General features: G+C 39.7%; 1 protein-coding gene across 1 annotated transcript; it reads right to left on the bottom strand.

Annotated features, from left to right (window-relative positions):
- Positions 1-3,723: 3,723 nt before the first annotated feature.
- Positions 3,724-25,827, bottom strand: LOC134357230 (protein disulfide-isomerase A6-like). The gene is made up of 11 exons (XM_063068556.1): positions 25,734-25,827; positions 23,733-23,871; positions 23,592-23,649; positions 23,372-23,498; positions 23,174-23,280; positions 20,777-20,901; positions 16,773-16,887; positions 13,168-13,305; positions 7,128-7,215; positions 6,965-7,037; positions 3,724-3,886 (listed from the first exon to the last, which is right to left on the bottom strand). The coding sequence occupies exons 1-11, from the start codon at positions 25,825-25,827 to the stop codon at positions 3,724-3,726; spliced, it is 1,227 nt and encodes a 408-aa protein (XP_062924626.1).

Genomic DNA, 25,827 nt, shown 5'->3' with positions numbered 1-25,827 from the left:
CCGGTGAGGAAGATAAAGAATGGTAGGGTAAATGAACCATGGGCGACAAGAGAGGTGGAAGATCTAGTCAGGTGGAAGAAGGTAGCATACATGAGGTTTAGGAAGCAAGGATCAGATGGGTCTATTGAGGAATATAGGGAAGCAAGAAAGGAGCTTAAGAAGGGGCTGAGAAGAGCAAGAAGGGGACATGAGAAGGCCTTGACAAGTAGGGTAAAGGAAAACCCCAAGGCATTTTTCAATTATGTGAAGAACAAAAGGATGACAGGAGTGAAGTTAGGACCGATTAGAGATAAAGGTGGGAAGATGTGCCTGGAGGGTGTGGAAGAGAGCGAGGTCCTCAGTGAATACTTCTCTTCGGTATTCACCAATGAGAGGGAACTCGATGATGGTGAGGACAATATGAGTGAGGTTGATGTTCTGGAGCATGTTGATATTAAGGGAGAGGAGATGTTGGAGTTGTTAAAATACATAGAACAGATAAGTCCCTGGGGCCTGATGGAATATTCCCCAGGCTGCTCCACGAGGCAAGGGAAGAGATTACTGAGCCTCTGGCTAGGATCTTTATATCTTCGTTGTCCACGGGAATGGTACCGGAGGATTGGAGGGAGGCGAGTGTTGTCCCCTTGTTCAAAAAAGGTAGTAGGGATAGTCCAGGTAATTATAGACCAGAGAGCCTTACATCTGTGGTGGGAAAGCTGTTGGAAAAGATTCTTAGAGATAGGATCTATGGGCATTTAGAGAATCATGGTCTGATCAGGGACAGTCAACATGGCTTTGTGAAGGGCAGATCATGTCTAACAAGCCTGATAGAGTTCTTTGAGGAGGTGACCAGGCATATAGATGAGGGTAGTGCAGTGGATGTGATCTGTATGGATTTTAGTAAGGCATTTGACAAGGTTCCACACGGTAGGCTTACTTAGAAAGTCAGAAGGCATGGGATCCAGGGAAGTGTGGCCAGGTGGATTCAGAATTGGCTTGCCTGCGGAAGGCAGAGGGTCGTGGTGGAGGGAGTACATTCAGATTGGAGGATTGTGACTAGTGGTGTCCCACAAAGGATCTGTTCTGGGAACTCTACTTTTCGTGATTTTTATTAATGACCTGGATGTGGGGGTAGAAGGGTGGGTTGGCAAGTTTGCAGATGACACAAAGGTTGGTGGTGTTGTAGACAGTGTAGAGGATTGTCGAAGATTTGCAGAGAGACATTGATTGGATGCAGAAGTGGGCTGAGAAGTGGCAGATGGAGTTCAACACGGAGAAGTGTGAGGTGGTACACTTGGAAGGACAAACTCCAAGGCAGAGTACAAAGTAAATGACAGGATACTTGGTAGTGTGGAGGAGCAGAGAGATCTCGGGGTACATGTCCACAGATCCCTGAAAGTTGCCTCACAGGTGGATAGGGTAGTTAAGAAAGCTTATGGGGTGTTAGCTTTCATAAGTCGAGGGATAGAGTTTAAGAGTCGTGATGTAATGATGCAGCTCTATAAAACTCTAGTTAGGACACACTTGGAGTAATGTGTCCAGTTCTGGTCACCTCACTATAGGAAGGATGTGGAAGCATTGGAAAGAGTACAGAGGAGAAACCTGCCTGGTTTAAAGAGTATGCATTATGATCAGAGATTAAGGGAGCTAGGGCTTTACTCTTTGGAGAGAAGGAGGATGAGAGGAGACATGATAGAGGTGTACATGATAATAAGAGGAATAGATAGAGTGGATAGCCAGCACCTCTTCCCCAGGGCACCACTGCTCAGTACAAGAGGACATGGCTTTAAGGTAAGGGGTGGGAAGTTCAAGGGGGATATTGGAGGAAGGTTTCTCACTCAGAGAGTGGTTGGTGCATGGAATGCACTGCCTGAGTCAGTGGTGGAGGCAGATACACTCGTGAAGTTTAAGAGACTACTAGACAGGTATATGGAGGAATTTAAGGTGGGGGGGCTATATGGGAGGCAGGGTTTGAGAGTCGGCACAACATTGTGGGCCGAAGGGCCTGTAATGTGCTGTACTATGTTCTATATGTTATTCTCATGGGGCATGCTCCCCAATCCAGGCAACATCCTTGTAAATCTCCTCTGCACCCTTTCTGTACTATTCTATGTTCTATGTAAGCTTTTCCCACAATGAGTGGTGTGGTTACTTAGATTTCTCCCATAGTTGACAGGGTGCTCAAATGTGTTTCCTCTATTTCCCACACCTGCCCTCACCCCTCCCCCTTCTCCTAGCCAGAACACTAATAAGCCAGAACTTGTCCAGTAGCCTCCATATTCAACAGATTACCCTTCAAAAATTCTATCATTTCCAACAGCATTCCACCACCAGACACATTGTCCCCTCCTATTCATTTTCAGCACTCGAAGGGATTATTTCTTCAGTGGCTTTTGGTCTGCTCTTCAGTTTCCTTCAATCACTACTGTTACGTACCCCGTAACTGGGTTGCCAAACCAGCAGAAATGGATCACTCAGTTGGAGTCTGGATTACTAGAACTAAGAAAGTTTTATTAAAGAGACAAGCAACACAGTACTCTAATCAAAAGGATAATGAATGCAACAGTTCAGCAATGATAAACATACATGTACACAGAATTAAGATAACAGGATCAATCAAGCTCTATCGATGTCTAGGGGTATATGACCAGTTTCAAAGTGACGCAAAGTTCAGTTCAATTTAGTTCAGTTCAGTTCGCAGTAATTGCTGCCGTGGCGATGGACAGTGGGGGGAAGGAGAGAGAGAGCAAAACGAATGAATATTCAAGGCTTCCACACACAGACCTTCGCAGTCAGCTTTCGGGCGAGTCCTTTGTGATGTCACCTGAGGTCACCGACCGTGACCCCTCCGTTTCCAGATACGATCGTTTCCCTGCGGTGAACCTGGCACCCAGGCAAGGGTGGACACACACCAGGTTCCCGCCGATCATGCCTTTCCACCCTGTGCGTCTATGGCCCGGTACTTCCCACCAACTTGTGAGAGACGCACCGCTTCCAGGGTCTTGTTACCTCGGGTGTCGTGCGTGTGTCGCCTTGGCGAACCTGTCCCTTTTTATCCCCCTGCTGGGGTATCACCTGACCATCACTTCAAACAGTTCAGGGTTCAAAGGGGGAGCCGATCTTGACAGCTCTCCTTCCTTCATTAACATCTCCAAATGCTGCTCCATTGTTTTCCTTATCTCTCTCTCTCCTGAAGACAGGTGGCAGACCAACTGCTGATTCCACTGGTGCCAGCCCAGGCCAGCTAACATCTTAATTTATGTGTATTCTTGTCACACTACCCTCATAACACCTTCTCAAGTATCTATGTGAAATGCAATATTTGTCCCATCCTCCTGCACTTCTTCCAATCTAATCCTGGAAATAAATGACTCAGGATGAACCAATCAACAAATTAGGGTTATGCCCAGCAAATGTTCTGAGTGGGCAGTGGATGGCTCTATATTTTTCTTTCACCAATTTTACTCGCTACTGAAAATATAAGCTTTCAGCCATTTTAAGTTTCAGTAGATTAGTGCCTAAATAATATACAGGTCTAAACGTTTAAAACAGTGTTACAAAATAAAACCTGGCACTTTATTTGTTTTGATAATTATCCCTTTGGTTGCTGATTTCACTATTGCTCATTTCTAGTACCATCTTAACAAACATATTCTGCATGTTTCAAAGAACACTAAAAATTGCACATAACTACGATCAAAATCTAAAAAATAATTTGATAGTTTTAAGCTTAGGTTTAAATTATTACCTAAAGAATTTAGTTATTGCACGTTCACTAAATGGCCTCCTCAAGAGCATGTATTTTCTCCTTCTTGGATCAATAGATATTATGTTAGGATATGCAAGGCCACTAATTCCCAATACATTTTCCAACTTCGGCTGAGCTCCAGATTCTGTCCACAGCCAGCTAAAATGAGAACAATCACATTGCATATTAAAGTCACAGAATAAAAGTGAGTTATAGTTTATTATTCATAGTCACATGAACATACCTTCAAATTTAATTTAGTATGGAAAAGTTTTAAAAGTACACCATTAAGAATACAAACAGAACCAAGAGTTAATCATTTTGCCCTTCAAGCCTGCTCTGCAATTCAATGAAAGCATAGCTAATTTTGTACTTCTTAAGAACATAATAAACAGGTGAAATAAGCTACTTGCATTTCATTGATCAAGATTATGCCTGATCCACTATATCACTGTTATTTTCCTCCAGTATCTCCATTTTTCTTGATTTCCCTAATATCCACTAAGCCAATCTGCATATCCCTATTCTTTCATGCTCTATCAGTCTCATCCTTGAATATACTCAATGAGTGAACATTCACAGTTCTCCAGATCACTTTGCACCAGCCTTGTCAAAATGGGTCTTCTGGGTATGTGGACCAGCTTCTAGTGATCTCCAGTTATTCTACAACTTGCTTCTAGTGATCTCCAGTTATTCTACAACTTGTGTCCAGACTGTAGCCTGGTAGCACCTGGTACACCTCCCTATGAAATACATTCCCTTAAACATATTTGTGCATCTCAAATGTTATCAATCTTAGGTAGCACTCTGACATGTCATTTCCTTTTCTTCCAAAACATGCAGTCTGTTTTTTTTTAAGGTGATTCTTTTATAGTTTGCTCTCCTTCTCTTCTGGTGACAGCCTGTCTTGAAAGGTTGGAAAGCAAGACAGTGGAAATATTTATTTATTTGTTTGTTTGTTTGTTTATTGAGTCATAGGTCCTTCCAGCTCTTTGAGCCACGCCGCCCAGAAACCCCCCGATTTACCCATATCCTAATCACGGGACAATCTATAGTGACCAATCTACTAACCGGTACATTTTTGGACTGTGGGAGGAAACCTGAGCGCCCGGAGAAAACCCACGCATTCCACAGGGAGGACGTACGGACTCCTTACAGATGACATCGGAATTGAACATCAAACTGTGCCTGAGCTGTAATAGTGTCATGCTAACCACTACTGTACAATGGTGATGAAGGACAATGAGCAATCTTTACATTATCCAGAGTTGAAGTGTTGGTGCAGGACAGGATTTGGATTTGGTACAAGAGAAGATGGGTAGTATTGTGTTGGAAAGGATAGGGTGCAGGGTGATGGAGAGGGTGAGTGCCACGGCTGGAGTCATAGACAATGTAACCAAATGTCATACAACACCTCTCACCTTGTTTTTATTTTTGTTCTCTAGCACTCAGATGTCCATCTGAAAATTATGGGACTTCCTCCCTTTTTCTCCTCCATGGCACCAAGTGTATTGCTCATGTCTGTTTGCAGTGGGGAATGCACCTTTAAAGACTGCCCCTCTACTAGTATGGATGTACGTTAAACTATTTCAAGCTGCACTATGTTCTGAGAGAATCTACCTCAAAATGTACAGAAGTTAATGACTACTATAAAAGCCACTGTCATAGATCCTGCCCCGAGATGTGGTATATTACTTTGAGGACTTCTTCAGGGAAGCACTTTAGGCTCCAGTGTTAATTCTTACTGAAGTGCCAAAAAGAGAACTGATTTAAGGGATGGACAACTTGCTTGACTACCTCTCGCAACCTTCTGCCTGCCTTTTCTAAAAGACAGACTTCCTCAGTAGTCCCTCCCTTCATTCTACCACACAGAGCATTGAGATAAAGCCCAGGTGATCCGTAACAATATGATTCTGGCTGAAGCTTAGAAATCAGATCAGTTTTTTATTTCTATCAGACCACTTACTATGTGAGGAATCTGTAATGTTCAGTAACTATTCTACTGTGCAAATCAAATGCTACTAGATGTATAAGAAATTGATGATCCCTTTAATGGTAACTACTGTTATCTTGCTTGTTCTGGACCTTAACGAGTTGTGCTTCTCAGTTACTGTACCAGGCAATGGTATCATTAACTGACAAAGAAAAAGTAAGCTGCCACATTACTCAAAATATCACCAATAGGCTGGGTAACTACAATAGAAAGGAGAATATTTTGGTTGCTTTGATGACTGTAGTAACCTTGCATGTTAGCCCAGGAGTACATTTTGCCTGTGGCTGTATTTGTAGCTATTTGTTTAATGCAAAACTTCAACATCAAATGATGAGTACAAGGGTATTCTAACTGGTAGCTCAGCTACTCCATTATTGTTTCTTTGATAATCATGACACTGTAATTGGTGAAACTGCAACAAGCTAACATATTAATCAAATAAATTAGTATTTTTGCCAACTTGACAGGACCAAACCCATCTGGGAGCCTTACATGTGTATCTCCTCCAAACACACAACACCTCAAGACAAAGTTACCTTTAGATAACACACATAAAAGTTGCTGGTGAACGCAGCAGGCCAGGCAGCATCTCTAGGAAGAGGTGCATTCGACGTTTCAGGCCGAGACCCTTCGTCAGGTCCTGATGAAGGGTCTCAGCCTGAAACGTCGACTGCACCTCTTCCTAGAGATGCTGCCTGGCCTGCTGCATTCACCAGCAACTTTTATGTGTGTTGCTTGAATTTCCAGCATCTGCAGAATTCCCGTTGTTTACCTTTAGACATCCTTTTAGATGAATACATTGAAACATGGAACAGGCACTTACTCAATGGGTCAAATCTCAGAAGTTTACTCAAATAATCCAAGTGGCGAAAAGGGATGGAGAAAGGAGATGGCTTTCCCAACTGATAAAATGAGTCACAAGGCAGTTTGAATTTACTAACTATATTGCTAGTACTAGAATCACATAAAAAACACCGATTTTTCATTTTGCTTACTCTTCATCCTTTCCATATGTGGATCATTGCATATACAATCAAACATCCCAAATTTAAAGCAAATTAACATCCATATTGCCTAAATAACAAAAGTGATCTATCTGAAAGTATTCAAAGAGGTACTTACTGGAAGGCAAGCTTACTTGGCAATGAGTCTTTCCAACTTGCAGGAAATCAGCATTATTCTTCTCACTGATCACTCATTGAATTGTCAATTCAACAAAAAAACACTGAATGGAAGTCACTTACCCCCATTTTTTCTTCTTGTACTTGTATGCTATTTTCATCAATAAACCCAGATAATCACTTCTGCCACTAGGTCCTGATAACAGAGAGGTTTCATTAAAAAACAATGAAAAGCATACAAGAATTCTAGAACATATAATTTGTATCATTCAACTGAATACGATACCTGTGTCAGAAATGGGAGGCAATACAGCAATAATACATAATACCCGGAGACCACAGACCGTCTTCACAACTTCTGCACTGACCATTTGCTAAAACAAATTAAAATAAATTGTAAAACAATTTTAGGTTATGATGTTATAAAGACCATAAAATATAGAAGCAGAAGTAGGCCTTTCAGCCCATCAAGTCTGCTCCACCACGGGCTGATCCAATTCTTCCAGTCATCCCCATTCCCCTGCCTTCTCCACATACCTGTTGATGCCTTGGCTAATCAAGAACCTACCTATCTCTGACTTATCCAATGACTTGGCCTTCACAGCCGCTCATGGCATCATTTCATTCATCTGACAGAAATAATTCATCTAGCACAAATAAATTATTAGGCAGTGATAATGACATCAATCTAAATTTGAAATAATGTGACCAATTAATCCTGCATTTCTCAACCTTTTTGCCCTGGAGGAACCACTGAAATCATTTTCAGGTCTCAGGGAACCCCTGCGTAAAAATTATTATATCTACACCTCACGGTACGTTAGCATGATCAGTAAGTTGTAGATATAATAATTCAAAAATAATTATCAATGCTCTTTTGAGTACAGAATGAATTTTTAGCCAACCTTTCTTGAAAAAATACAGGCTTAACCTACCTTTCTCAAAATTACTCTCTTTCTTTCCCTTTCATAAATTTTAAAAACTGGCTTAAGCCAAAGTGGGATTTAATTTTTCTATAGGTAGGTTCGGTAGATTTAATATAGGTTGTAAATTGATTTCAATTAATTCTATTTACAACATGAAAATTTATTGACAACGTTGAATCGTAAAGTTACTAAAAACCGTAAGCCAAAGCAATTTGAATGAAAAAATAGCCTAAGACACAATATTATACAAGACTTTGAAAAACTATTTTCTTACTAAGTGACATGATCAGGTTCAAATGTAGGCCTAACATGTGAATCCTGTGCTTGTTTTTTGCTGCACCAATACTCAATTCTGGGGTAAACTTGAGATAAGCACACACAGATCTCACCTTCAACTGAAATGAGATGATCTCTATCCTTGCTGTTCATGCTTGTCAAACAAGGTAAAGTTTCCTCTCACATGCAGCAAGAAGTTGAAAACTGAATCAAAATGTTGCTTTCCTATGAATGCCAGGATCCTCTTCTTTCACAGAAATCCAGAACATGTCTAAGGGCAGGTCAATAAATCTCATCTTCTCAGGCTCCCAGGCTGAGCAGAAGATTCAGAGAAAAGATCCCTCACCCAGTCATACACTTGTGTTGAAAGGGACGAAAAATTTTGTTCTGCAGTTCTTCTGGGTGGTTTTCAATAAGACTCGAGACCTTCTGATCCTTCCTCACTCTCAAGCCCATGCAGCAGTGGAAACATTTCAAGATTTCCTTTTGCTACTTGATTTTTCCAAACATTCAGTTTTCATTTACATCCAAGAATTTTGTCACTTGAAGTCAAAACTTTTTCTCCAGGGCCTTGCAGACTTGTTCAACTGGTTCATATAATGAAAATTGTCTGCCAAGTAGGATAGCTTCTGCAGCCAATCTTCATTCTCAAAGCACTCAGCAAAATCTGGCCTACTATTTTCTTGAAAATACTCCTACAATTTACTTTTCAGTTCAAACATCCTGTTGAGAACTCTTCCTCTGCTAAGCCACCGCATTTCTGTGTGTAGCAGGAGATTGGTGTGCTCTTTGTCCAGGTTTTCACACAGTTTTTTAAACATTCTCGAGCGAACTGGTCTTCGTTTAATAAAGTTAACCATTTCTGTAGCACTTTTTTTTTCATTTAATGTGTTTTTGACATCAGCACCTCTCTGTGAAGAAAGCAGTACATCGTGACGTCAGGATTTTCTTTTTTTTAAACAAGAGAAACGAAACCTCTCATAGAGCCAACCATTGATGCAGCACCATCAGTACAGATGCCAACACAGTTTCTCCAAGACAGACCTTCTGTTTCCCGATAAGACAACTAAATATTAAATACATCTTGGCCTTTGTTTTGGGAAGCACCTTACAACAGAAAAGTTTTCTTAATTTCACCATCATTTACAAATCTTACAAATGCTACATCATGGCACTTATTGGTGAACTCTGTTGACTCATCAACCCGGATAGACAAGCTATTGTTTTTCAGTTTATCACACAACACCTATTCAGCATCATGTGACATGTCATCAATACCTCAACTTATCATATTGTTTGAGAGTAGCCGCCATCTCACCCAAACAAAAACCATGCAACAGCACACTCTCGAGCTACTATATGCTGATGACTGTACTCTCCTCATGCACACAGAGGACGTCTACAGGCTGCAGTCACAGTTAACCAAGGCTGCAAGGGCTTTTGGGTTAATGGTCAGTCTGAAGAAAACAATGATCCTCCATCAGAAACCCCTCAGTGGCATTTACAAAACTGAGGGCCATCCACTTACTGTGGTTAAGCAGTTCACCCACCTGGGCAGCGTCATCTCCAACGATGCTACAATAGTAAGGAACACTGGCAATCGACCCACCTTAGCAGTGCCTTCAGGTGCCTCCAGAAATGTGTGGAAGAACTACTAGTGGCGTCTGCCCACACAAATCCAGGTGTACAGGGCTGCAGTCATCACAACACTGCTATACAGCTCCGAAGTCTTTGCCTGTACAGCAAGCAAATCTAGTTGCTTGAGCACTTCCAACAGCGCTGCCTCTGTTCCATCATGGATATCAGCTGGCAGGATTAAGCTTCCAACAATGAGATCCTGGTGAAGACTCAGCACTGAAGCCACTTTGCTGCTCAGGCAGCTCCACTGGCTAGGCCACGTGTCTTGCAATGACAACTCCAGGTTACCGAATGCAGTACTCTACAGAGAACTCTCCCAGGGCAAGAGAGATCATGGTGTCCTGCATGAAAGGTACAAAGACCAACTTAAGCAGCAGCTCTGTCAGGCAAACATCAAGGTCAACAACTGTTAGCAGCTGAATTGTGACAGAGACCGCTGATCCACGCGCAGTCAGGGATTTTGAGGAATCCGGAAGAGCGACTGCTGAAGAGGAGCTGAAGGATGTGCCCGCATCTCAGCTGTTCCTGTGTCCCTATTGCTCCAGAGTCTGCAGATCCAGAATTAGCCTCTACAGTCACAAGCGAAGAATCAGCCATCATCATCGAGCATGAAACCTTATCAATTTCACGTACTGCATCTTGTCCTAGCATTTTACCCACTATAATTTTAAATGCTGGCATTACTGGGTTCTCACCAAATGTGTGACTTTTCCTTTTCAGGGTAATAGGTTCTGCTACTAAATAACTTACTTCTTGATCTTTTTACCGACTGTGACTTTATTAACAAAAGCTTTCCTCTGTTTGTTTTGCGAAGAGCCATTTAAAATTATCAGCACTTTTATGTGTCATATGGCTGTGATTTGTAGTTGGTCTTTTCAATTTTGCTGGAGCCATTGCTGCATTTGTAAGTTGTTTGCTACAGACTAGGCACAATGGACTAGGACAACTTGGATCACTAGTCCATATAAAACCCAGTGATACATAGCTTTCATTATAAAGATGAACTTTTTGTCTGTTGTTGCACTAGTGCAGTGAAATGACTCAGAAGACTATAATTCAAAAATCACCATGTTGGACCATCAGCTATGTCTGTAAACTGGTTAATAAAATATAAAAATGGGCAAATCAATTCAATGCTCAGAAAACACACTTCACGTTCCTCATCAGCCTACCATCCCCCTCTCTGTGCAAAACAGCGCTAAGCAATTATCAGCCTACCATCCTCCCCTCCGTGTAATACAATGCTCTCCAATTATCAATGGTCTCCCCTATTTCACGTCAAAAACTGAGAATAGACTCAACCAAATAAACATGGTCCGACTGTGCGTTGCCACACTGGGCTGAAAGACTTCTAATGAGATTGCTAATGGGTCTGCTTGGTCACTGCCCACCACTGCGAGCACTAACATTGCGCAAAGTTCAAAAAAATGATGTTTTTTAAAATCACAATCTCTCACGGAACCTTGGTGGAAAAGCCCTGGATTAAAGACTAAGAACCTGTGAAACCCTCTTAATCAGGGATCCCAATCATATGCTGCAGTTTCAAAATTTTTCCAGGCAAATATCATTTGTTTATCTTGCTTTTTCAAATAAATATCCAGTACATATAATTTTCAGGAAAGATTTCAAACCCTTATTTTTGATAGACATCTAATCCAAATAGCCCTAAAACCTCTAATTATTTGGATTATGTACAATAAGAATTGCTTTATCTAGTAATAGCGCAACAGCATTCTACATTCCAATGTACGAATTAGGAGCAGGATTAGTCCACTTGCCCCTGTTCTGCTCTTTGACAAGATCATGGCTGACCCAATAGTAACCTCAATTCTGCATCCCCATTTATTTATCAAATACTTATTTACTTCTTTGAAATATGCAACCCCCTTATTTTTAAATAGCCCACAGTTCTAATTCTTCCACAAGGGGAAATATCCTCTCAACATCTACCCTGTTATCATAATATACCTGTCAGATATAATTATTCATTAAGTCCTCTGTGGATTATGAATGCTCAACAGATAAAATCAGAATTAGGTTTATTATCATTGATGTACACTCAATGGCCACTTTATTAGGTATGTTAATGCAATCTGTATGTTAAAGCAAATATCTTATCAGCCAATCATGTGGCAGCAACTCAATGGACAAAAGCATGCAGACGTGGTCAAGAGCTTCAATTGTTGTTCACACCAAACATTAGTATGGGGAAAAATATGATCTAAGTGACTTTGATCATAGAATGATTGTTGGTGCCAGACAGGGTAGCTTGAGTATTTCAGACACCACTGTTCTCTTGGGATTTTCACGCACAACAGTCTCTAGAGTTTACAGAGAATTGTGCAAAAAACAAGAAACATCCAAAGAGCAACACACACAAAATGCCAGAGGAACTCAGTAGGCCAGGCAGCATTATGGAAAAGAGTACAGTCCACATTTCAGACTGAGACCCTTCATTAGGAATATCCTCAAGAAGGGTCTTGGCCAATAATGTCGATTGTTTCCTCTTTTCCTTAGGCACTGCCAGGTCTGCTGTGTTTCTTGTTAATGAGAGAGGTCAGGGGAGAATGGCCAGAGTGGTTCAAGCTGACAGGAGGGTGACAGTACTCAAATAACCATGCTTTACAAAAGTGGTGTACAGAAAAGTATCGCTGAACACACATCCAATCTTGAAGTGGATGGGTTACAGCAGCAGAAAATCACGATTATACCGGCACTCAGATGTCACTTCATTAGGTTCAGGAGGTACCTAATAAAGTGACCACCAAGTGTATATATCATGAAATTTGTTGTTAGAAATAAGCATTTGGGATAGATTGTGAGAGATCTGCCAGCTGCTAGGGGTGGGAGGGGGTGTTCTGGTATCTGGTATCACCAGGTGAGAATGGAGCCATACACGTCTTCTCTCTCCATCCACACCAAGCAGCAATAATCTGCGTCTGGATGGAGCTAAGCAGACATGAAAGTGTTGAGCTATTTCACTCATTTCCTGAATCAATGAGGTTGGCTGGCAGCCACTCTTCCCACACCTGATCACTTTCCTTATCATAGCCATTTCTGTGATTCTTTCATATGCAAAATTCTCATTCATTTCCAATTTACAAACAATTTGAGATTTGGACAGTTTCCCGGATTGGAACCTTGTCATAACCTAGGAAAGCCATATCCTTTCTTCCTGTAATAGTTTTTTGCTATCAATATATACAAGGAAAGAAACTTAAAAATAAGCTCTGAAAAAGCGCTGTAGTCTAAGAATGTCCAACACCATAGGTGTTCTTTTTCACATGATCTGGTCTCTATTGGGTATACTGGGCAAAGCTTATAACGGAAGAATCTCAATACACGAATACACTGTTCAATGCTTCACAGTATAATTTAAATTTTCCAATTATATGTCATCTGTACCTGCCTTATTGTTGTGATACTTGAAATTTTTCACCAACATTTTTAAATGCAGAAATACTTCTTTCCAAGCCAAATTCTTACCTCAAATGGCTTATATAGTGACATCTTAGAATACAGCTCAAGTCCTGCAGCAATAATGCTGGGTACAGATTTCTCACCACTATAGTCAACAACTTCTTTGTTTGTTTGAAATATCTTTATCATTGGAACTTCTTGTATCTAGGAAATAACAATAATTTCTTTAGGCTTATTATGAATAAACAATTATTTTGTTCTCCTCATCAAAATCAGCAAGAATAAAAAGTGAAAATGTGGCAAAGACCAAGATTGGAATACTGACATTTTACTGTTCATCAAATTAGTGAACCTGAAACAAGGAAATTATTACAGCAAAATCCTTAGAGTTACAATGAATGTTTTTAGAAGCGATCAAGAAAAATGAATGATGACAGAATAAATGGGCAATGGCCTTAAATGGAAAGAATGGATAAAGGTTAATTAAAAATTGTAACATTAGCTATTTACTGGAATCTTGTACAACATGGCCTTTAGAAATGTAATGTTTTTGCTTGAATTAGCTGTTTGTTACATTGAAAGGATTTAAATGCATTGTTGAAAGCAAATCATACTGCATAAGGCCGGTGAGTACAAAGACAATTGAATGAACTCAGATGATTAGTAAAGTTGAGCAAGAGTTGTAGTTGCTTCATTAAACAAGGAAAAATAAATCACCAAGAGCACATACTACAGGAAGGAATCTAGAGAAGATCAATGATAAAATCAGATCAAATAAAGTGATGAACTTCTTGACAGCTGAAATGGTCTGAAAGACATCTACTGACTTATGTTGCAGTGATGCAACTGAAAGGACGGAAATTGAGAAGAAACATGCACGCAAGTAAACACGGTGCCAAGGAGACTGAAGTGTGGGAAAATTTTAAATAGTGAAAAGCCTATTTCCTGATTTGTTAGACCCAAAATCTTGAATGACTGCCATCCAGTGGCTCTGACCTCACACATCATGAAGACCCTAGTCCTGGCTCACATCCGACCCTGGTCAGATCAGCCCTCAATCCCCTGCAGTTTGTCTACCAGAAGCACATGGGAGTCAACAATGCTGTCATCCACCTGCTGAACAGAGCCTACTCCCATTTGGATAAGAAGGGCAGCACTGTAAGACTTATGTTTTTTGATTTCTCAAGTGCTTCAATACCATACAGCCCTCTTTGCTTGGGAAAAAGCTCCAATGAATGCAGGCTGGCACTTTCATTGCATTCTGGATAATGGACTACCTGACTGGCAGACCGCAGTTTGTGTAGCTTCAGAGCTGTGTGTCAGACATGGCTTTGACAACACTGAGGCCCCTCAGGGGACTGTACTGACCCCTTCCTGTTTACCATGTATACCTGGGACATAACAGAGTCATATAATCTGCAGAAATTCTCAGATGACTCAGCAATAGCTGGGTGTATAAAGGGAGGGCAGGAGGATGAATACAGGCCCCTGGTGGAGCACTTTGACGTGCAAGTTGAATTATCTGCAGCTCAACAGTAAGACAAAGGAGATGGGGATGGACTTTAGGAAGACTGAGCCTGCACTGCTCCCTGTTACTACTGATGGTGAAGATGTGGATGTGATGAGGACCTACAAGTCCCTGGGGGTGCACCTGGATGATATATTTGAGTGGAGCACCAATGCGGAGGGCCAAAGTCACCTCTACCTCCTGAGGAGACCAAAGTCCTTTGGAGTACAGGTTTCCCCCACCATCCGAAGGTAGAGCGTTCCTATGAAACAGTTCGTAAGCCGGAATGTCGTAAAGTGAAGAAGCAATTACCATTTATTTATATCGGAAAAATTTGTGAGCGTTTGCAGACCCAAAAAATAACCTACGAAATCATACCAAATAACACATAAAACCTAAAATAACAGTAACATATAGTAAAAGCAGGAATGATATGATAAATATACAGCCTATATAAAGTGGAAATTCTTTTCTGCAATCATTGCACCGTCCACCATAGCGAAAATCTCACGCAAGCACTCTCGGTAGAAACACTCGGCGCAAGTGCTCTCGGGAGAAACACTCTCTCCAGTAACCTTTAAGCTATGAATCTGCCAAATCATACCAAATAACACATAAAAATACACAGTCTATATAAAGTAGAAATAATGTATGTACAGTGTTGTATCACTTACCAGAATCGGGAAGACAGTGAGCACACTGATGATGGTGTGTTAGGCTGAGTCGTCAGAGGTTGGGGTGGTGGGACACTGGGGTGTCATCTCATCGTCGTCTGTTTCCATCAGGGCAGGCAGGTTGTCTTCTTCTATGTCTACCTGCCTCGATGTCGAAGGTCGAGGTTTGTCGTCTGCTGTGGCTGATGTGGAAGGCTTGAAAAACGACAGTATGCTTGACTGCTTAGCCTCGCGCATTTTTCTATCATAAAGTTCTTCGTAAGGACTCAAACCATCCTGCAAATATGCCCTAAACCTACATACCCTTTCAAAATTAAAGTCGTACTTCTCTGCAATCATTGTTGTCAACTGCAGCGAAAATCTCACGCAGTTGCTTCACGTTCAGTTCCTCGATGACTTCACTTTCGGTCTGTTTGCTACTGCATTCGGTTTCGATTATTATCCTTTCCTCTTCCAATTGCATCAGCTCTTGGTCATGAGGTGCCAAAACCTCTTCAACATCATCTTCATCAACTTCCACAAGCCAAACTCACTTTGTCCTTACTTTGTTCACCACGATCGAAACACTTAATTATGTCTAGTTTTACGCTAAGTGTAACACCCTTACGAGATCTTTTAGGCTTTTCCGATACCTTAGAACTCATCTTGTTAACGGATGCTCAAAATAAATCGACATAAAGCACAGATGCTCACAGGCAGGTGTTTAAGCAATGCCGGCTAGAATGCAGTTCCGAGGGAGGAGCTTGGCCGCTCGGGGTGTGCACTGCCTTTCTTCGCGGCTGCCTTTTTTCATAACAGTGAAAACACCCGTTAGCGAAAACAGGTAACTAACGTAGGTCTTTCATAACAGCGAAGTGTCGTAAAGCGAACATCCAAAAAGCGGGGGACACCTGTATGCAGGCCTTTGCTTCACATGTTCTACCAGTCTGTTGTTGCCAGAACAATCTTCTATGTGGTGGTATGCTGGGGCAATGACATCAATACGGGTGATGCCAACAGGCTCAATAAACTGATTAGAAAGGCTGGCACTGTTATAGGATTCAAAATGGACACACTGGAGGCTGTGGTAGGACAAAGGACCCTATGGAAAATCCTGGCTATTCTGGACAATGTTTCTCATCCTCCACATGCCACCTTGGCGGAACAGAGGAGCATTTTAGCAATAGACTAAAATAACTACATTGCTCCAAAGAGCACTATACGAAGTCATACGGCCATAAGGCTCTGTAATGAGTCAACCTATAGTCAGGGACGTGATGACCCCATCCTGTTAGACTGTTTTTAGTAGCTTTTTAAAATTTATTCTTCTTACTCCTCTTCTAATATTGTATATTTGTGAACTTGCAATACTACTGTGACACTGTAATTTCCTTTGAGATCAATAAAGTATCTATTTTCTAATGACTATGGTAGCATATTTTCAAATACTGTACATGTGATGTTGCCCATTTTGTGTCTATAAACATTTACAATTATATATATATGCTCACCCGAAATCGACTGGCTAATACAAGATTTACTGTAGAGTCTACAGCTGCAAGATGAATCTTTCCCTTGGTCCGCCTTGCTAATTCAACAACTGCATTAGTCCATGCAAGTTCTTGACTAAAAAAAAAATAGCATTTGTTGTCTTAGATACTATATCATAAAATTGCAAGAATAAAACTAACATGTTGGCACAATATTGATACAGAAATAACTTTTAAAAACTAAAACAATTATATTACAAACATATTTTTCTTTAGAAATGCCCCTTTAGATATTGCCCCTCATTTAACAAGCATTTTCAATGTTTTGTTTCAGAAGTTATTCATCCTTTTAATATACTGTTATATTAAATCCTCAAATACATTTAAAAGGCTGATCAAAATTTTAAAATTGCAGATGCTGGAAATCGGAAATAAAAACAGAAAATGCAGTGGATTTTGGTTAATTAGGCTATTGGTTAATTTGGGCAGCCACTTATGTGGGACAACTCTTAAAGGACAAAAATAAATGGAGAAAATAGCTGGGATGCCCTTTGCTTATTCTGGATAATATGCCACTTAAATGGGGCAGGAGACTGTTGCTGAACATTTTCTAACTAGCATCAGTCACCTGCACGTCATGTGGCCATTAGACACTACACCATGCTTTGAGCGAAGAGCTTTTAAATAGTGTCATTGTGTGCATTTATGTTCAAAAAGCAGTGATTACTGTCACTGAAAGTTCGTGAGAAGTAAGCAGTAAGACAATTTAGAACTGTTTTGCTCACTGTAGCTTCAATCAATCAGATTCGGAAATGCGAGAAATGGCTGGGAATGAAAATGAAACGATTTCACTACTTCCAACAAGTGACAGCAGCCATACCCCGGAACGCTGCTTCGACAGTTGGGCCAAACCAGCTGAGGGGAGCTGACAGGTCTCATATGCTGATAAGATAGGGACATGCCCGTCAGCTACGGCAGACTGGGTGGATGAAATGAACAATGAGATCCACTGGCCAGGAAGGCAGTTCTGTAACGCTACGTGAAGGGCATGACAAGGCAAAGAAGTCATCATGGTCATCCACTGCAACGAGCGAAGACCCCCGTTATGAAATTTACTCATCCCATTGGACTTGGACCTCTGAGGTCAAGAGTGGAACTACCCCAGTGCAACTGTTTTCCCACTTTGAAAACTCTCCACACACAGGTTTCCTGTCATTGTCGAATACAATGGACAACCACCAGTAGTATTGGTAGTGTTCCAGTTTGTTCTGTATTTCATTTAAATACTTAATTTGTTACTCAGTTAAATAGTAGTTTGTCTTTTTTTTTTAATACATTTTTAACCATTGCCATGAAATTTCAGCTAATTGGGACAGCCACTTAATTGGGCCAAAATGTACTAGCTCCGATATGTCCCAATTAACTGAAATCCACTGGGCTGACAAACTTCAGCATGTCAGACAGCATTGGTGGAAAAACAGTGATTTTTTTTTTAGGTCAAGTACCCATCATCAGAAGTGGAGAGCAAAAAATGTTAGTTTTAAGTTGCATGGAGGGTGGTGGAGGGATTGTTAGAACAAGGAAGCATTTCTGATAGGGTTGGGCTATGGTTGTTGTGGTTGAACATTGATGAAACAGTTAGAGAGAAAGGAAACAAGTAAAGGGACATGTAAAGGTTGCAAAATCTAGTTCAGAACTATAGGGAAGGCCAGATCAAGTAATGCTAATGGAGAAAGAAAAACAGTAAATATTACAGGTGGATAACCACTAGCAGAAGTTTCATGGCAACTGATACAGAGGAAAAGAAAACAGACTTAAAATAGTTTAATTTGAAGTCCTGAGGTCAGCATATTTACAGATGAAAGTTGATCCTTTAAGATTACATTGGGCATTAAGGCCAATGACAAGCAAGCAAGGGTGAGGGTGGAATGAAGAATTAAAAGTGACAAGCAATTGAAAGCTCAGTACTGCTCAGCAGTCTGAATGAGGCACTCGACAAAGCAATTGTCCAAAACACAGTTGTTTGTGATCTCAAACTGTGTTTTGTTTGAGATCACAATGACAACTGCAGCCTGGGATCAACTGGAATCCAATGAACACCATGAAGTTCCATTGGAATCTACTTTACAATGTTCTCTAGTGGATCTCCTGATTCGCCAACAACTCCTTAATGCTGCAATAGTGGGCCACCACAAACACACAGCCCTTCCCTGCATAAACCAAGAGAAAGAAGAGGATACTAGGAGGTGGCAAAGAAGAGAGGCCTCTCCTTAAATAGGCTATTATACTATTTTCAATATGAAATTCTCAACATTTCCATTATACTTTGTTCATTTCATGTAAGGAGCATTCTGGGAGACACAGCTGATCAGAAAATAACCTCCACAGTTATTTAATTACTAACACTGCAACAAAATTAGGAAGCTATGAATACAAAGCTAATCTCTTTACCTCAGAACAGCATAGTATCTTAAGACTTGTCTAGGTTTTGAAGAGATATTGAATGATGTTCTACATAAGACCATATGGATTCAGAGCCTATGTGCGGTCCCAACTTACTTCTGTGAGTCCAGTAGTGGGAGTGATAGGTGGAATGAAAATGCACCTTTACCTTGCAGTTTAACTATATCCGACCAGATAGTTGAAATGGGAGAGTGACAAGATGTGTCTGAAGTGAGTTGCTGGGGACAGTATATATAAGAAGCATTCAGATATCTTCAAGGAGCTGTGATTATGTAATAAAAAAAGTGGATTACATATGAAAAATGTTAACTTCAAAGACTGCTACCACTAGCTAATGACTAGCAGCTGAGACCATAATCACCTACACTCTCCTAAAGCCCGATGCACCGCTTACGTGAAAGTGTTGACGTTTAGTTACTGTTGCATCTGAAAGTTGTTAAACCCCCTTGGCCTGTGAAAAATTGTGAAGAGTGATAATGGATGTATTTCTATGTCTGTCCATAAAATGGTTAAATATCGATCAATATATTATATTGATTCTTATAATATGCTCAAATATTGTATCAATTTTTAATGCATGCATTTCTAAATGACAATAAACGAGGACTGAGTGCCCTCATAATCTAATCTAATATCTGTGAACTGACAGGATTGTTTTTGTTTCCAATTACCTTGAACAGACTATAAACTTTATACAGGACCAACCAGATTCCTGGGCCATCATTACATACCTTGACTTCTCTGACTTCAAGTGGTATGCAGATTCGTGTTCCTCCTCTTGGGAGATGAAGTTATTACATCAGCCAGATTCACAAAAATACTCAGACTCATTCTGTGTTTGTCAGGTAAACACCAATATTGGTACCAAAGGACACATCCGCATGTACTATTACGAGCAAAACAATTTCTCTCCAGATAGCTTCAAAATATGAACCAAAAGATGTCTTTATTAATCATGTTTTAACAAATTAACTCAAAGCTGGGCAATCCTGCAAAATATACCTCACATGAACAGCACTTGGGGCGCCATGATAGTGAAGCAGTTCGCGCAATGCTATTACAGCTCAGGGCGTCTGAGTTTGTATATTCTCTTTGTGACTGTGGGTTTTCTTTGGTTGCTCCGGTTTCCTTCCAAAGGTGTATGAGTTGGTAAGTTAATTGATCATTGTAAATTATCCTGTGATTTGGTTAGGATTAAATATGGGATGTTGTGCAGCACAGATTGTTGCACCAGAAGAGCCTGTTCCATGCTGTCTCTCTAAATAAAAATAAATAAAATGAACTGGCTGTACTTCGTAAGAAAAGTGATCTTGACAAATTAAAATGTGGAAAATCCCAATGATGATATCAACTACACACGGAACTATTGACAATTCCTCCACTGAAGTACAATTGAACACTTGTACAGAAAGGATAACAACAGTGTGATGTTCTGCACCTTTATGAAGTGAAGAGCAATAATTTAATACTCTAGGTTATATTGCATATAATGCCAGTTTAAAATAATTTCCAAGCAAAAGCAATTGGTATTTCTAAAAATTGCAAGGAACTTTATTACTCACCTTAAACAGTGCTCACACCAAGGCGCATAAAACTCCACAATCCATATTTCATCACCTCCAGCTATCCGGTTATCAAAGTTGCTATCGTTCAGTTCAAATGCATCTTTATTCGTTATTCGGTGACACTATTTCAAAAAGAAAATTGCTGCCTACTGTATACATTGAAAACAGCTAAAACTTAGAGGGCTTTCAGATCTTCTAGTTTTATTTTTCCATTCAGCTCTTGAACCTTCTCTATCGTTCATAAGATCATCACTGATCTGATGAAGCAACTCTGCATTCCCATCAATGTACAGTAACTTTTCAATGCCCCGCTTATTAAGAATGTCCCCAGATCGGGTTTAAAAATATTCAGAGGAGCTATTCCTATCAACCTTAGAGGAAGCAGGTCCAAAGACTAATGACCCTCAGAAGAAAAAAATACTTCATCTCTCTTAAACAGACAACCTGTTATTTTTAAACAGTGACCTTAACTTATCCACGTTTATCTTTTCAAGATCCTGCAGGATCTCAAACACTTCAACCAAGTTGCTTTTCACTTTTCTAATTTTGCATACAAATTTAGTCTGTTACCTCTTCCTTGTGAACAGCTCATTTCAAGCAAGTCCAGCAAACCTTTGCTTAATTGCTGCCATTGCATTAACATTCCTTAAATAAGGAGGTCAATATTGTGCACAGCACTCCAAATGTATTTTACTACCAATCTCCCTAAAGTTTTCAATTTCTCTGTAGGACACGATACAAACTATCCTTTTGTGAATTATTCTTTACAGCACCCAGTTACATTGACTTTGAGCTCTGAAATCTTTCATTTTTAATTTTTCTTGCCAAAATGGATAATTTCATCTTCACCATCCCTGATCATACTCTATTTGCCACCTATTTCCATGTTATCTGTGATCAACCAACATTCATTTTCCCGCAATGTCCAACTATCAAGAATGAACCAATCTTTGACAATTTTTGATGACACTCCACGAAAATAACTCAGTTGATACAAAATATATTTGGAGAATACTAAAACTTTATCGTTGTCAATGTCCCTCAAATGTTGCAAGACCAAAGGAGCTGGTTGTGGACTACAGGAGGAATGAGGAATGGAGACAGGCTAACCTCTATTGACATCAATGGATATGGGGTTGAGAGGGTGAACAGCTTTAAGTTCCTTGGCATACACATCACCAAGGATCTCACATGGTCTGTACATACCAGCTGTTTGGTGAAAAAAAGCACATCAGTGCCTCACCTCAGATGGTTGAAGAAGTTTGGCGTGATTCCCCAAATCCTAAGGACTTTCTACAGGAACACAATTGAGAGCAATCTGACTGGCTGCATCATTGCCTGGTATGGGAACTGTACCTCCCTCGATTGCAAGACTCTGCAGAGAGTGGTGCAGACAGCCCAGCACATCTGTAGATGTGAGCTTCCCAATATTCAGGTCACTTACAGAGACAGGTACGTAAAAAAGGCCCGAAGGATCACTGAGGACCCGAGTCACCTCAACCAAAAACTGTTCCAGCTGCTACCATCTGGGAAATGGTACCACAGCATTAAAGCCGGGACCAACAGGCTCCGGGACAGCTTCTCCCACTAGGCCATCAGACTGATTAATTCACACTGATACAATTGTATTTCTATGCTACATTGACTGTCCTGTTGTACATACTATTTATTTCAAATTATTATAAATTGCACATTGCTCGTTCAGATGGAGAAATAACGTAAAGATTTTTACTTATGTATGTGAAGGATGTAAGAAATAAAGTCATTTCAATTCATTTTCTGAGTCAAAATTTGCATAGTGTATATTTAGCAAGTAGTATTCATCACTTGTATCATAAATATAGAATACGTTTATAATTTTCCCAAGGGCTTTTTGGATGAAATACACTTAATTCTTGTTATCTGCTGATTTAGTGACAACAGATCCCCATATTCGCAAAGTTGGCCCTAGGATCCATTTCAAATCTTTTCTAACATATCTACATACACACACACAAGTAATCATTGTCTGTATAAATGTTGTGATTGTTATTCAGACCAGTTATGTCAAGTTTCTCCCTGCTGTGCTCCATTCTACTAAAGTGTATCTTCTGTTTGCAAAATTACATTATGTGATTTCAAAACTAATCACAGCTTACAAGTTGCAATGGTAGTTCATTATCTGATATCAGTTTCATTTTGGGCATTTAAACATTTTAATGTGCTTATTTATGTTTGCTAATGCTATTAGAAAATTATACAGCATATTTACGTTTACTTGGTGAAATAATGAACACATAGGGCATTAATGATATTCATAGTTTTTGTTTTTCTGTAGGAAATTTGTGTCTCTGTTTCTTGTGGTGTAAAAACTGATTTTATAGATGGCAGATAAATTGAAAATATGTTATTTACCTGTCCTTCAGATCCACATATGCTGTTTTTCTCAATTAGTCTCTTCCTTACAATGAAGCGAATAGAATTAAAGACTCCACTGGTAATGGCTGCACTTGATCTTCCACCTGAGGAATTATATTTCAGGTATTTTAAACCAAATTCTTTTAAATTCTTTTAAAAAATATAGTGCACATTATGAAGAGGTTAACTGTATACCATAATATTTCTCTGGCTTGTTCTTATTAACTCCAAAGAACTTGATGGTGGGAAATTCTTCAATTTCATACTGATGTCCAATAGATGCATATTTAGTCACATCTATTGCACCGACTTTAACAATGCCCTGTTTACAATCGAAAGCAAAGATAACCTTCATCATTAAAATGGGGAACAAAAATGACAAAATTAAATACTTTAAATGACATATTCAAGTTACCTTCAGAATACTAGCTACTTTAATCCACTCTGGAACAAACTGTTCACAATGTTCACACCTGCAATATACATCAAAGTCACCTAGCACTACATCACAAATAATAAAGTGCAAAACCAACTAAAATAAAATCATTTCACTTACCAATGGACATAAAATTCTACTAGCCATAGTTTGTCACTCTGAATAACTAGAGTGTTAAAATTTATTGAAGTTAACTTTATCACATTAGTTGATGAGTAGAATGCTTTCACTGTCAAAATGTACGTGAATGCTAAAATACCTGAAAATTTAAGAGAAGTAATAATTAAGATTTTCATTAATTACAACCTGTATTTACATCTTCAGTCATGTAGGAAAACTACATTTCCAATATTGAGCCTGATAAATATGAAGCCTGTATTACAATCAACCCGGAGAGTGCACAGGAATGTTTGAGAAATGTATAGTCAATAGTGAAAGTATAATCATAAGCGAAGACTTTATGACTGACTGCAAGGGCATTGACTATCAGCAGGAAGTAGTATGGTAACAATAACTAATTTTAGAATTGAGTCACCCCCTCATTACACATTAACTAAATACCTTCTGATTTTCTCCTACTTTAATCTCTTTAAGATGCTATAGTTTAAGTTGTGAGGTGTCATTCAGGTTTCTAATCAAAATAAGAAAGCTACAAACAATGCTCTCACCATTACTACTAAACATTTTCCAAAAATTATGATAAAGCATGCACTCTTAAAAAAAGAGTCAGGCTTAAGTGATACTCCATCATCTTTTAAGTTTTTATCCAAGTGAAAATCTTGGCATAATAAACTAGTGGCTAGTGGATTTGCTTTATGTCTGTATTTGGATACTGCATTGTTCCCACACTCATTGCTGCACTTTGTGTTTACTTTTTCTGTACACCACTTCTTGACTCTTCACCACTTGAATTTTGGTTGGTTTAAATATATTTTGAGGTTCTCTTAAACCCTTCAAAATACGTGATCATTACAAAAATCTGCTTGAATTACAGTATTTCCATTTTATTTCAGTCTTACGTACATCAGATTTTCAAGTTCTACCAGTAGAGGGCTCCCTTTACCCATTTGAACCTGAGGGTTCACTATAACAAACTAATGTAGGTAAATTGGGTCCGGTTTCTTCCACCTGCTCACTTTTTAAGTTTGTAAGGAAAATACAAGTATTAATTGCAGATTCAAACACTTCAGAAATGCTTTGCTGTTATTTTCTTTCAATTTTTATAAATAACTTGCAAACTTGAAATCAATCATGGTGAGATTTAACCCCTCACATTACAGATTACTAAGCAATAACAAACACTATATTCCTGAATCATCTTCTGTGGCATTCTTTTGGGGGTTGAGCATGATGTGCTTCCACCAGTCTGGAGATGTGAGGGCTCTGCTGCAGGGTGTGCTTTCAGAGAGGACAGGTGGGGAGTATATGAAGTGAGATACTCCTTCCACTCTTTTCAATGGGTTCCACAAGCTCTCAGAATGACTCAAGGTTATCAGTCATCCAAGATGCTCCTTCTCCATTGAGAGTGGTTCCAGAGTAGAGATATCCAGGAGTTAGCAGGGATATGAAAACAACTTTAAACTTCTTTGTCAGAGACTGGGAATTAAAGGGAACCTGGATGAGAAAGTCCTTTCAGTCCAGTTTGTGCATGCAATCATATTGCCTATCTATGCTAATCCCATATACCTGAATTAGACTCATATCCTTTTACACCTTTCCTAATTACTGTTCAACTTCCTCTTACATGTTATAATTCTATCTACCTCTAGCGGATCAATCCAGATAACCATCATCCTCTTTATGAAAACTTACTCCCAAATCTCCTTAAATTTCATCCCTTACACCTTAAATCTATTGTGTAATCCAACAGAACCAATTGAGTGCAATTAGGATCTCAGTACTGGGAATGTTCACTGGGGGAGAGAAAGCTGATATTAATTCATGTGTCCAGTCAGTGAACCTGAAGAATTTTGCAGCGATCTCACTGTTAATGACTCTCTAATACTTTGAAGTACCTGCTCAAGTAGTCCATTTTTCAGAAGCACACAGAAAGACAGAAATCAACAACATCCCATAGACCATGAGCTTTGTGCCAGAGTTGATGTTTTGATTTTCAAATACTCTTTTCCTCATATGGGCAAGGGACAATGCACTGAAGGTAAAAATGAATTTCATCAAGATCAGTCTTCACTGAGAGGTAGTTGCTGCGGTACAT

The sequence above is a fragment of the Mobula hypostoma genome, chromosome 2 (assembly GCF_963921235.1).
Source record: "Mobula hypostoma chromosome 2, sMobHyp1.1, whole genome shotgun sequence".
NCBI lineage: Eukaryota > Metazoa > Chordata > Chondrichthyes > Myliobatiformes > Myliobatidae > Mobula > Mobula hypostoma.
The sequence above is the reverse complement of the archived record's forward strand: the minus strand, read 5'-3'. Positions and strand labels throughout refer to the sequence as shown.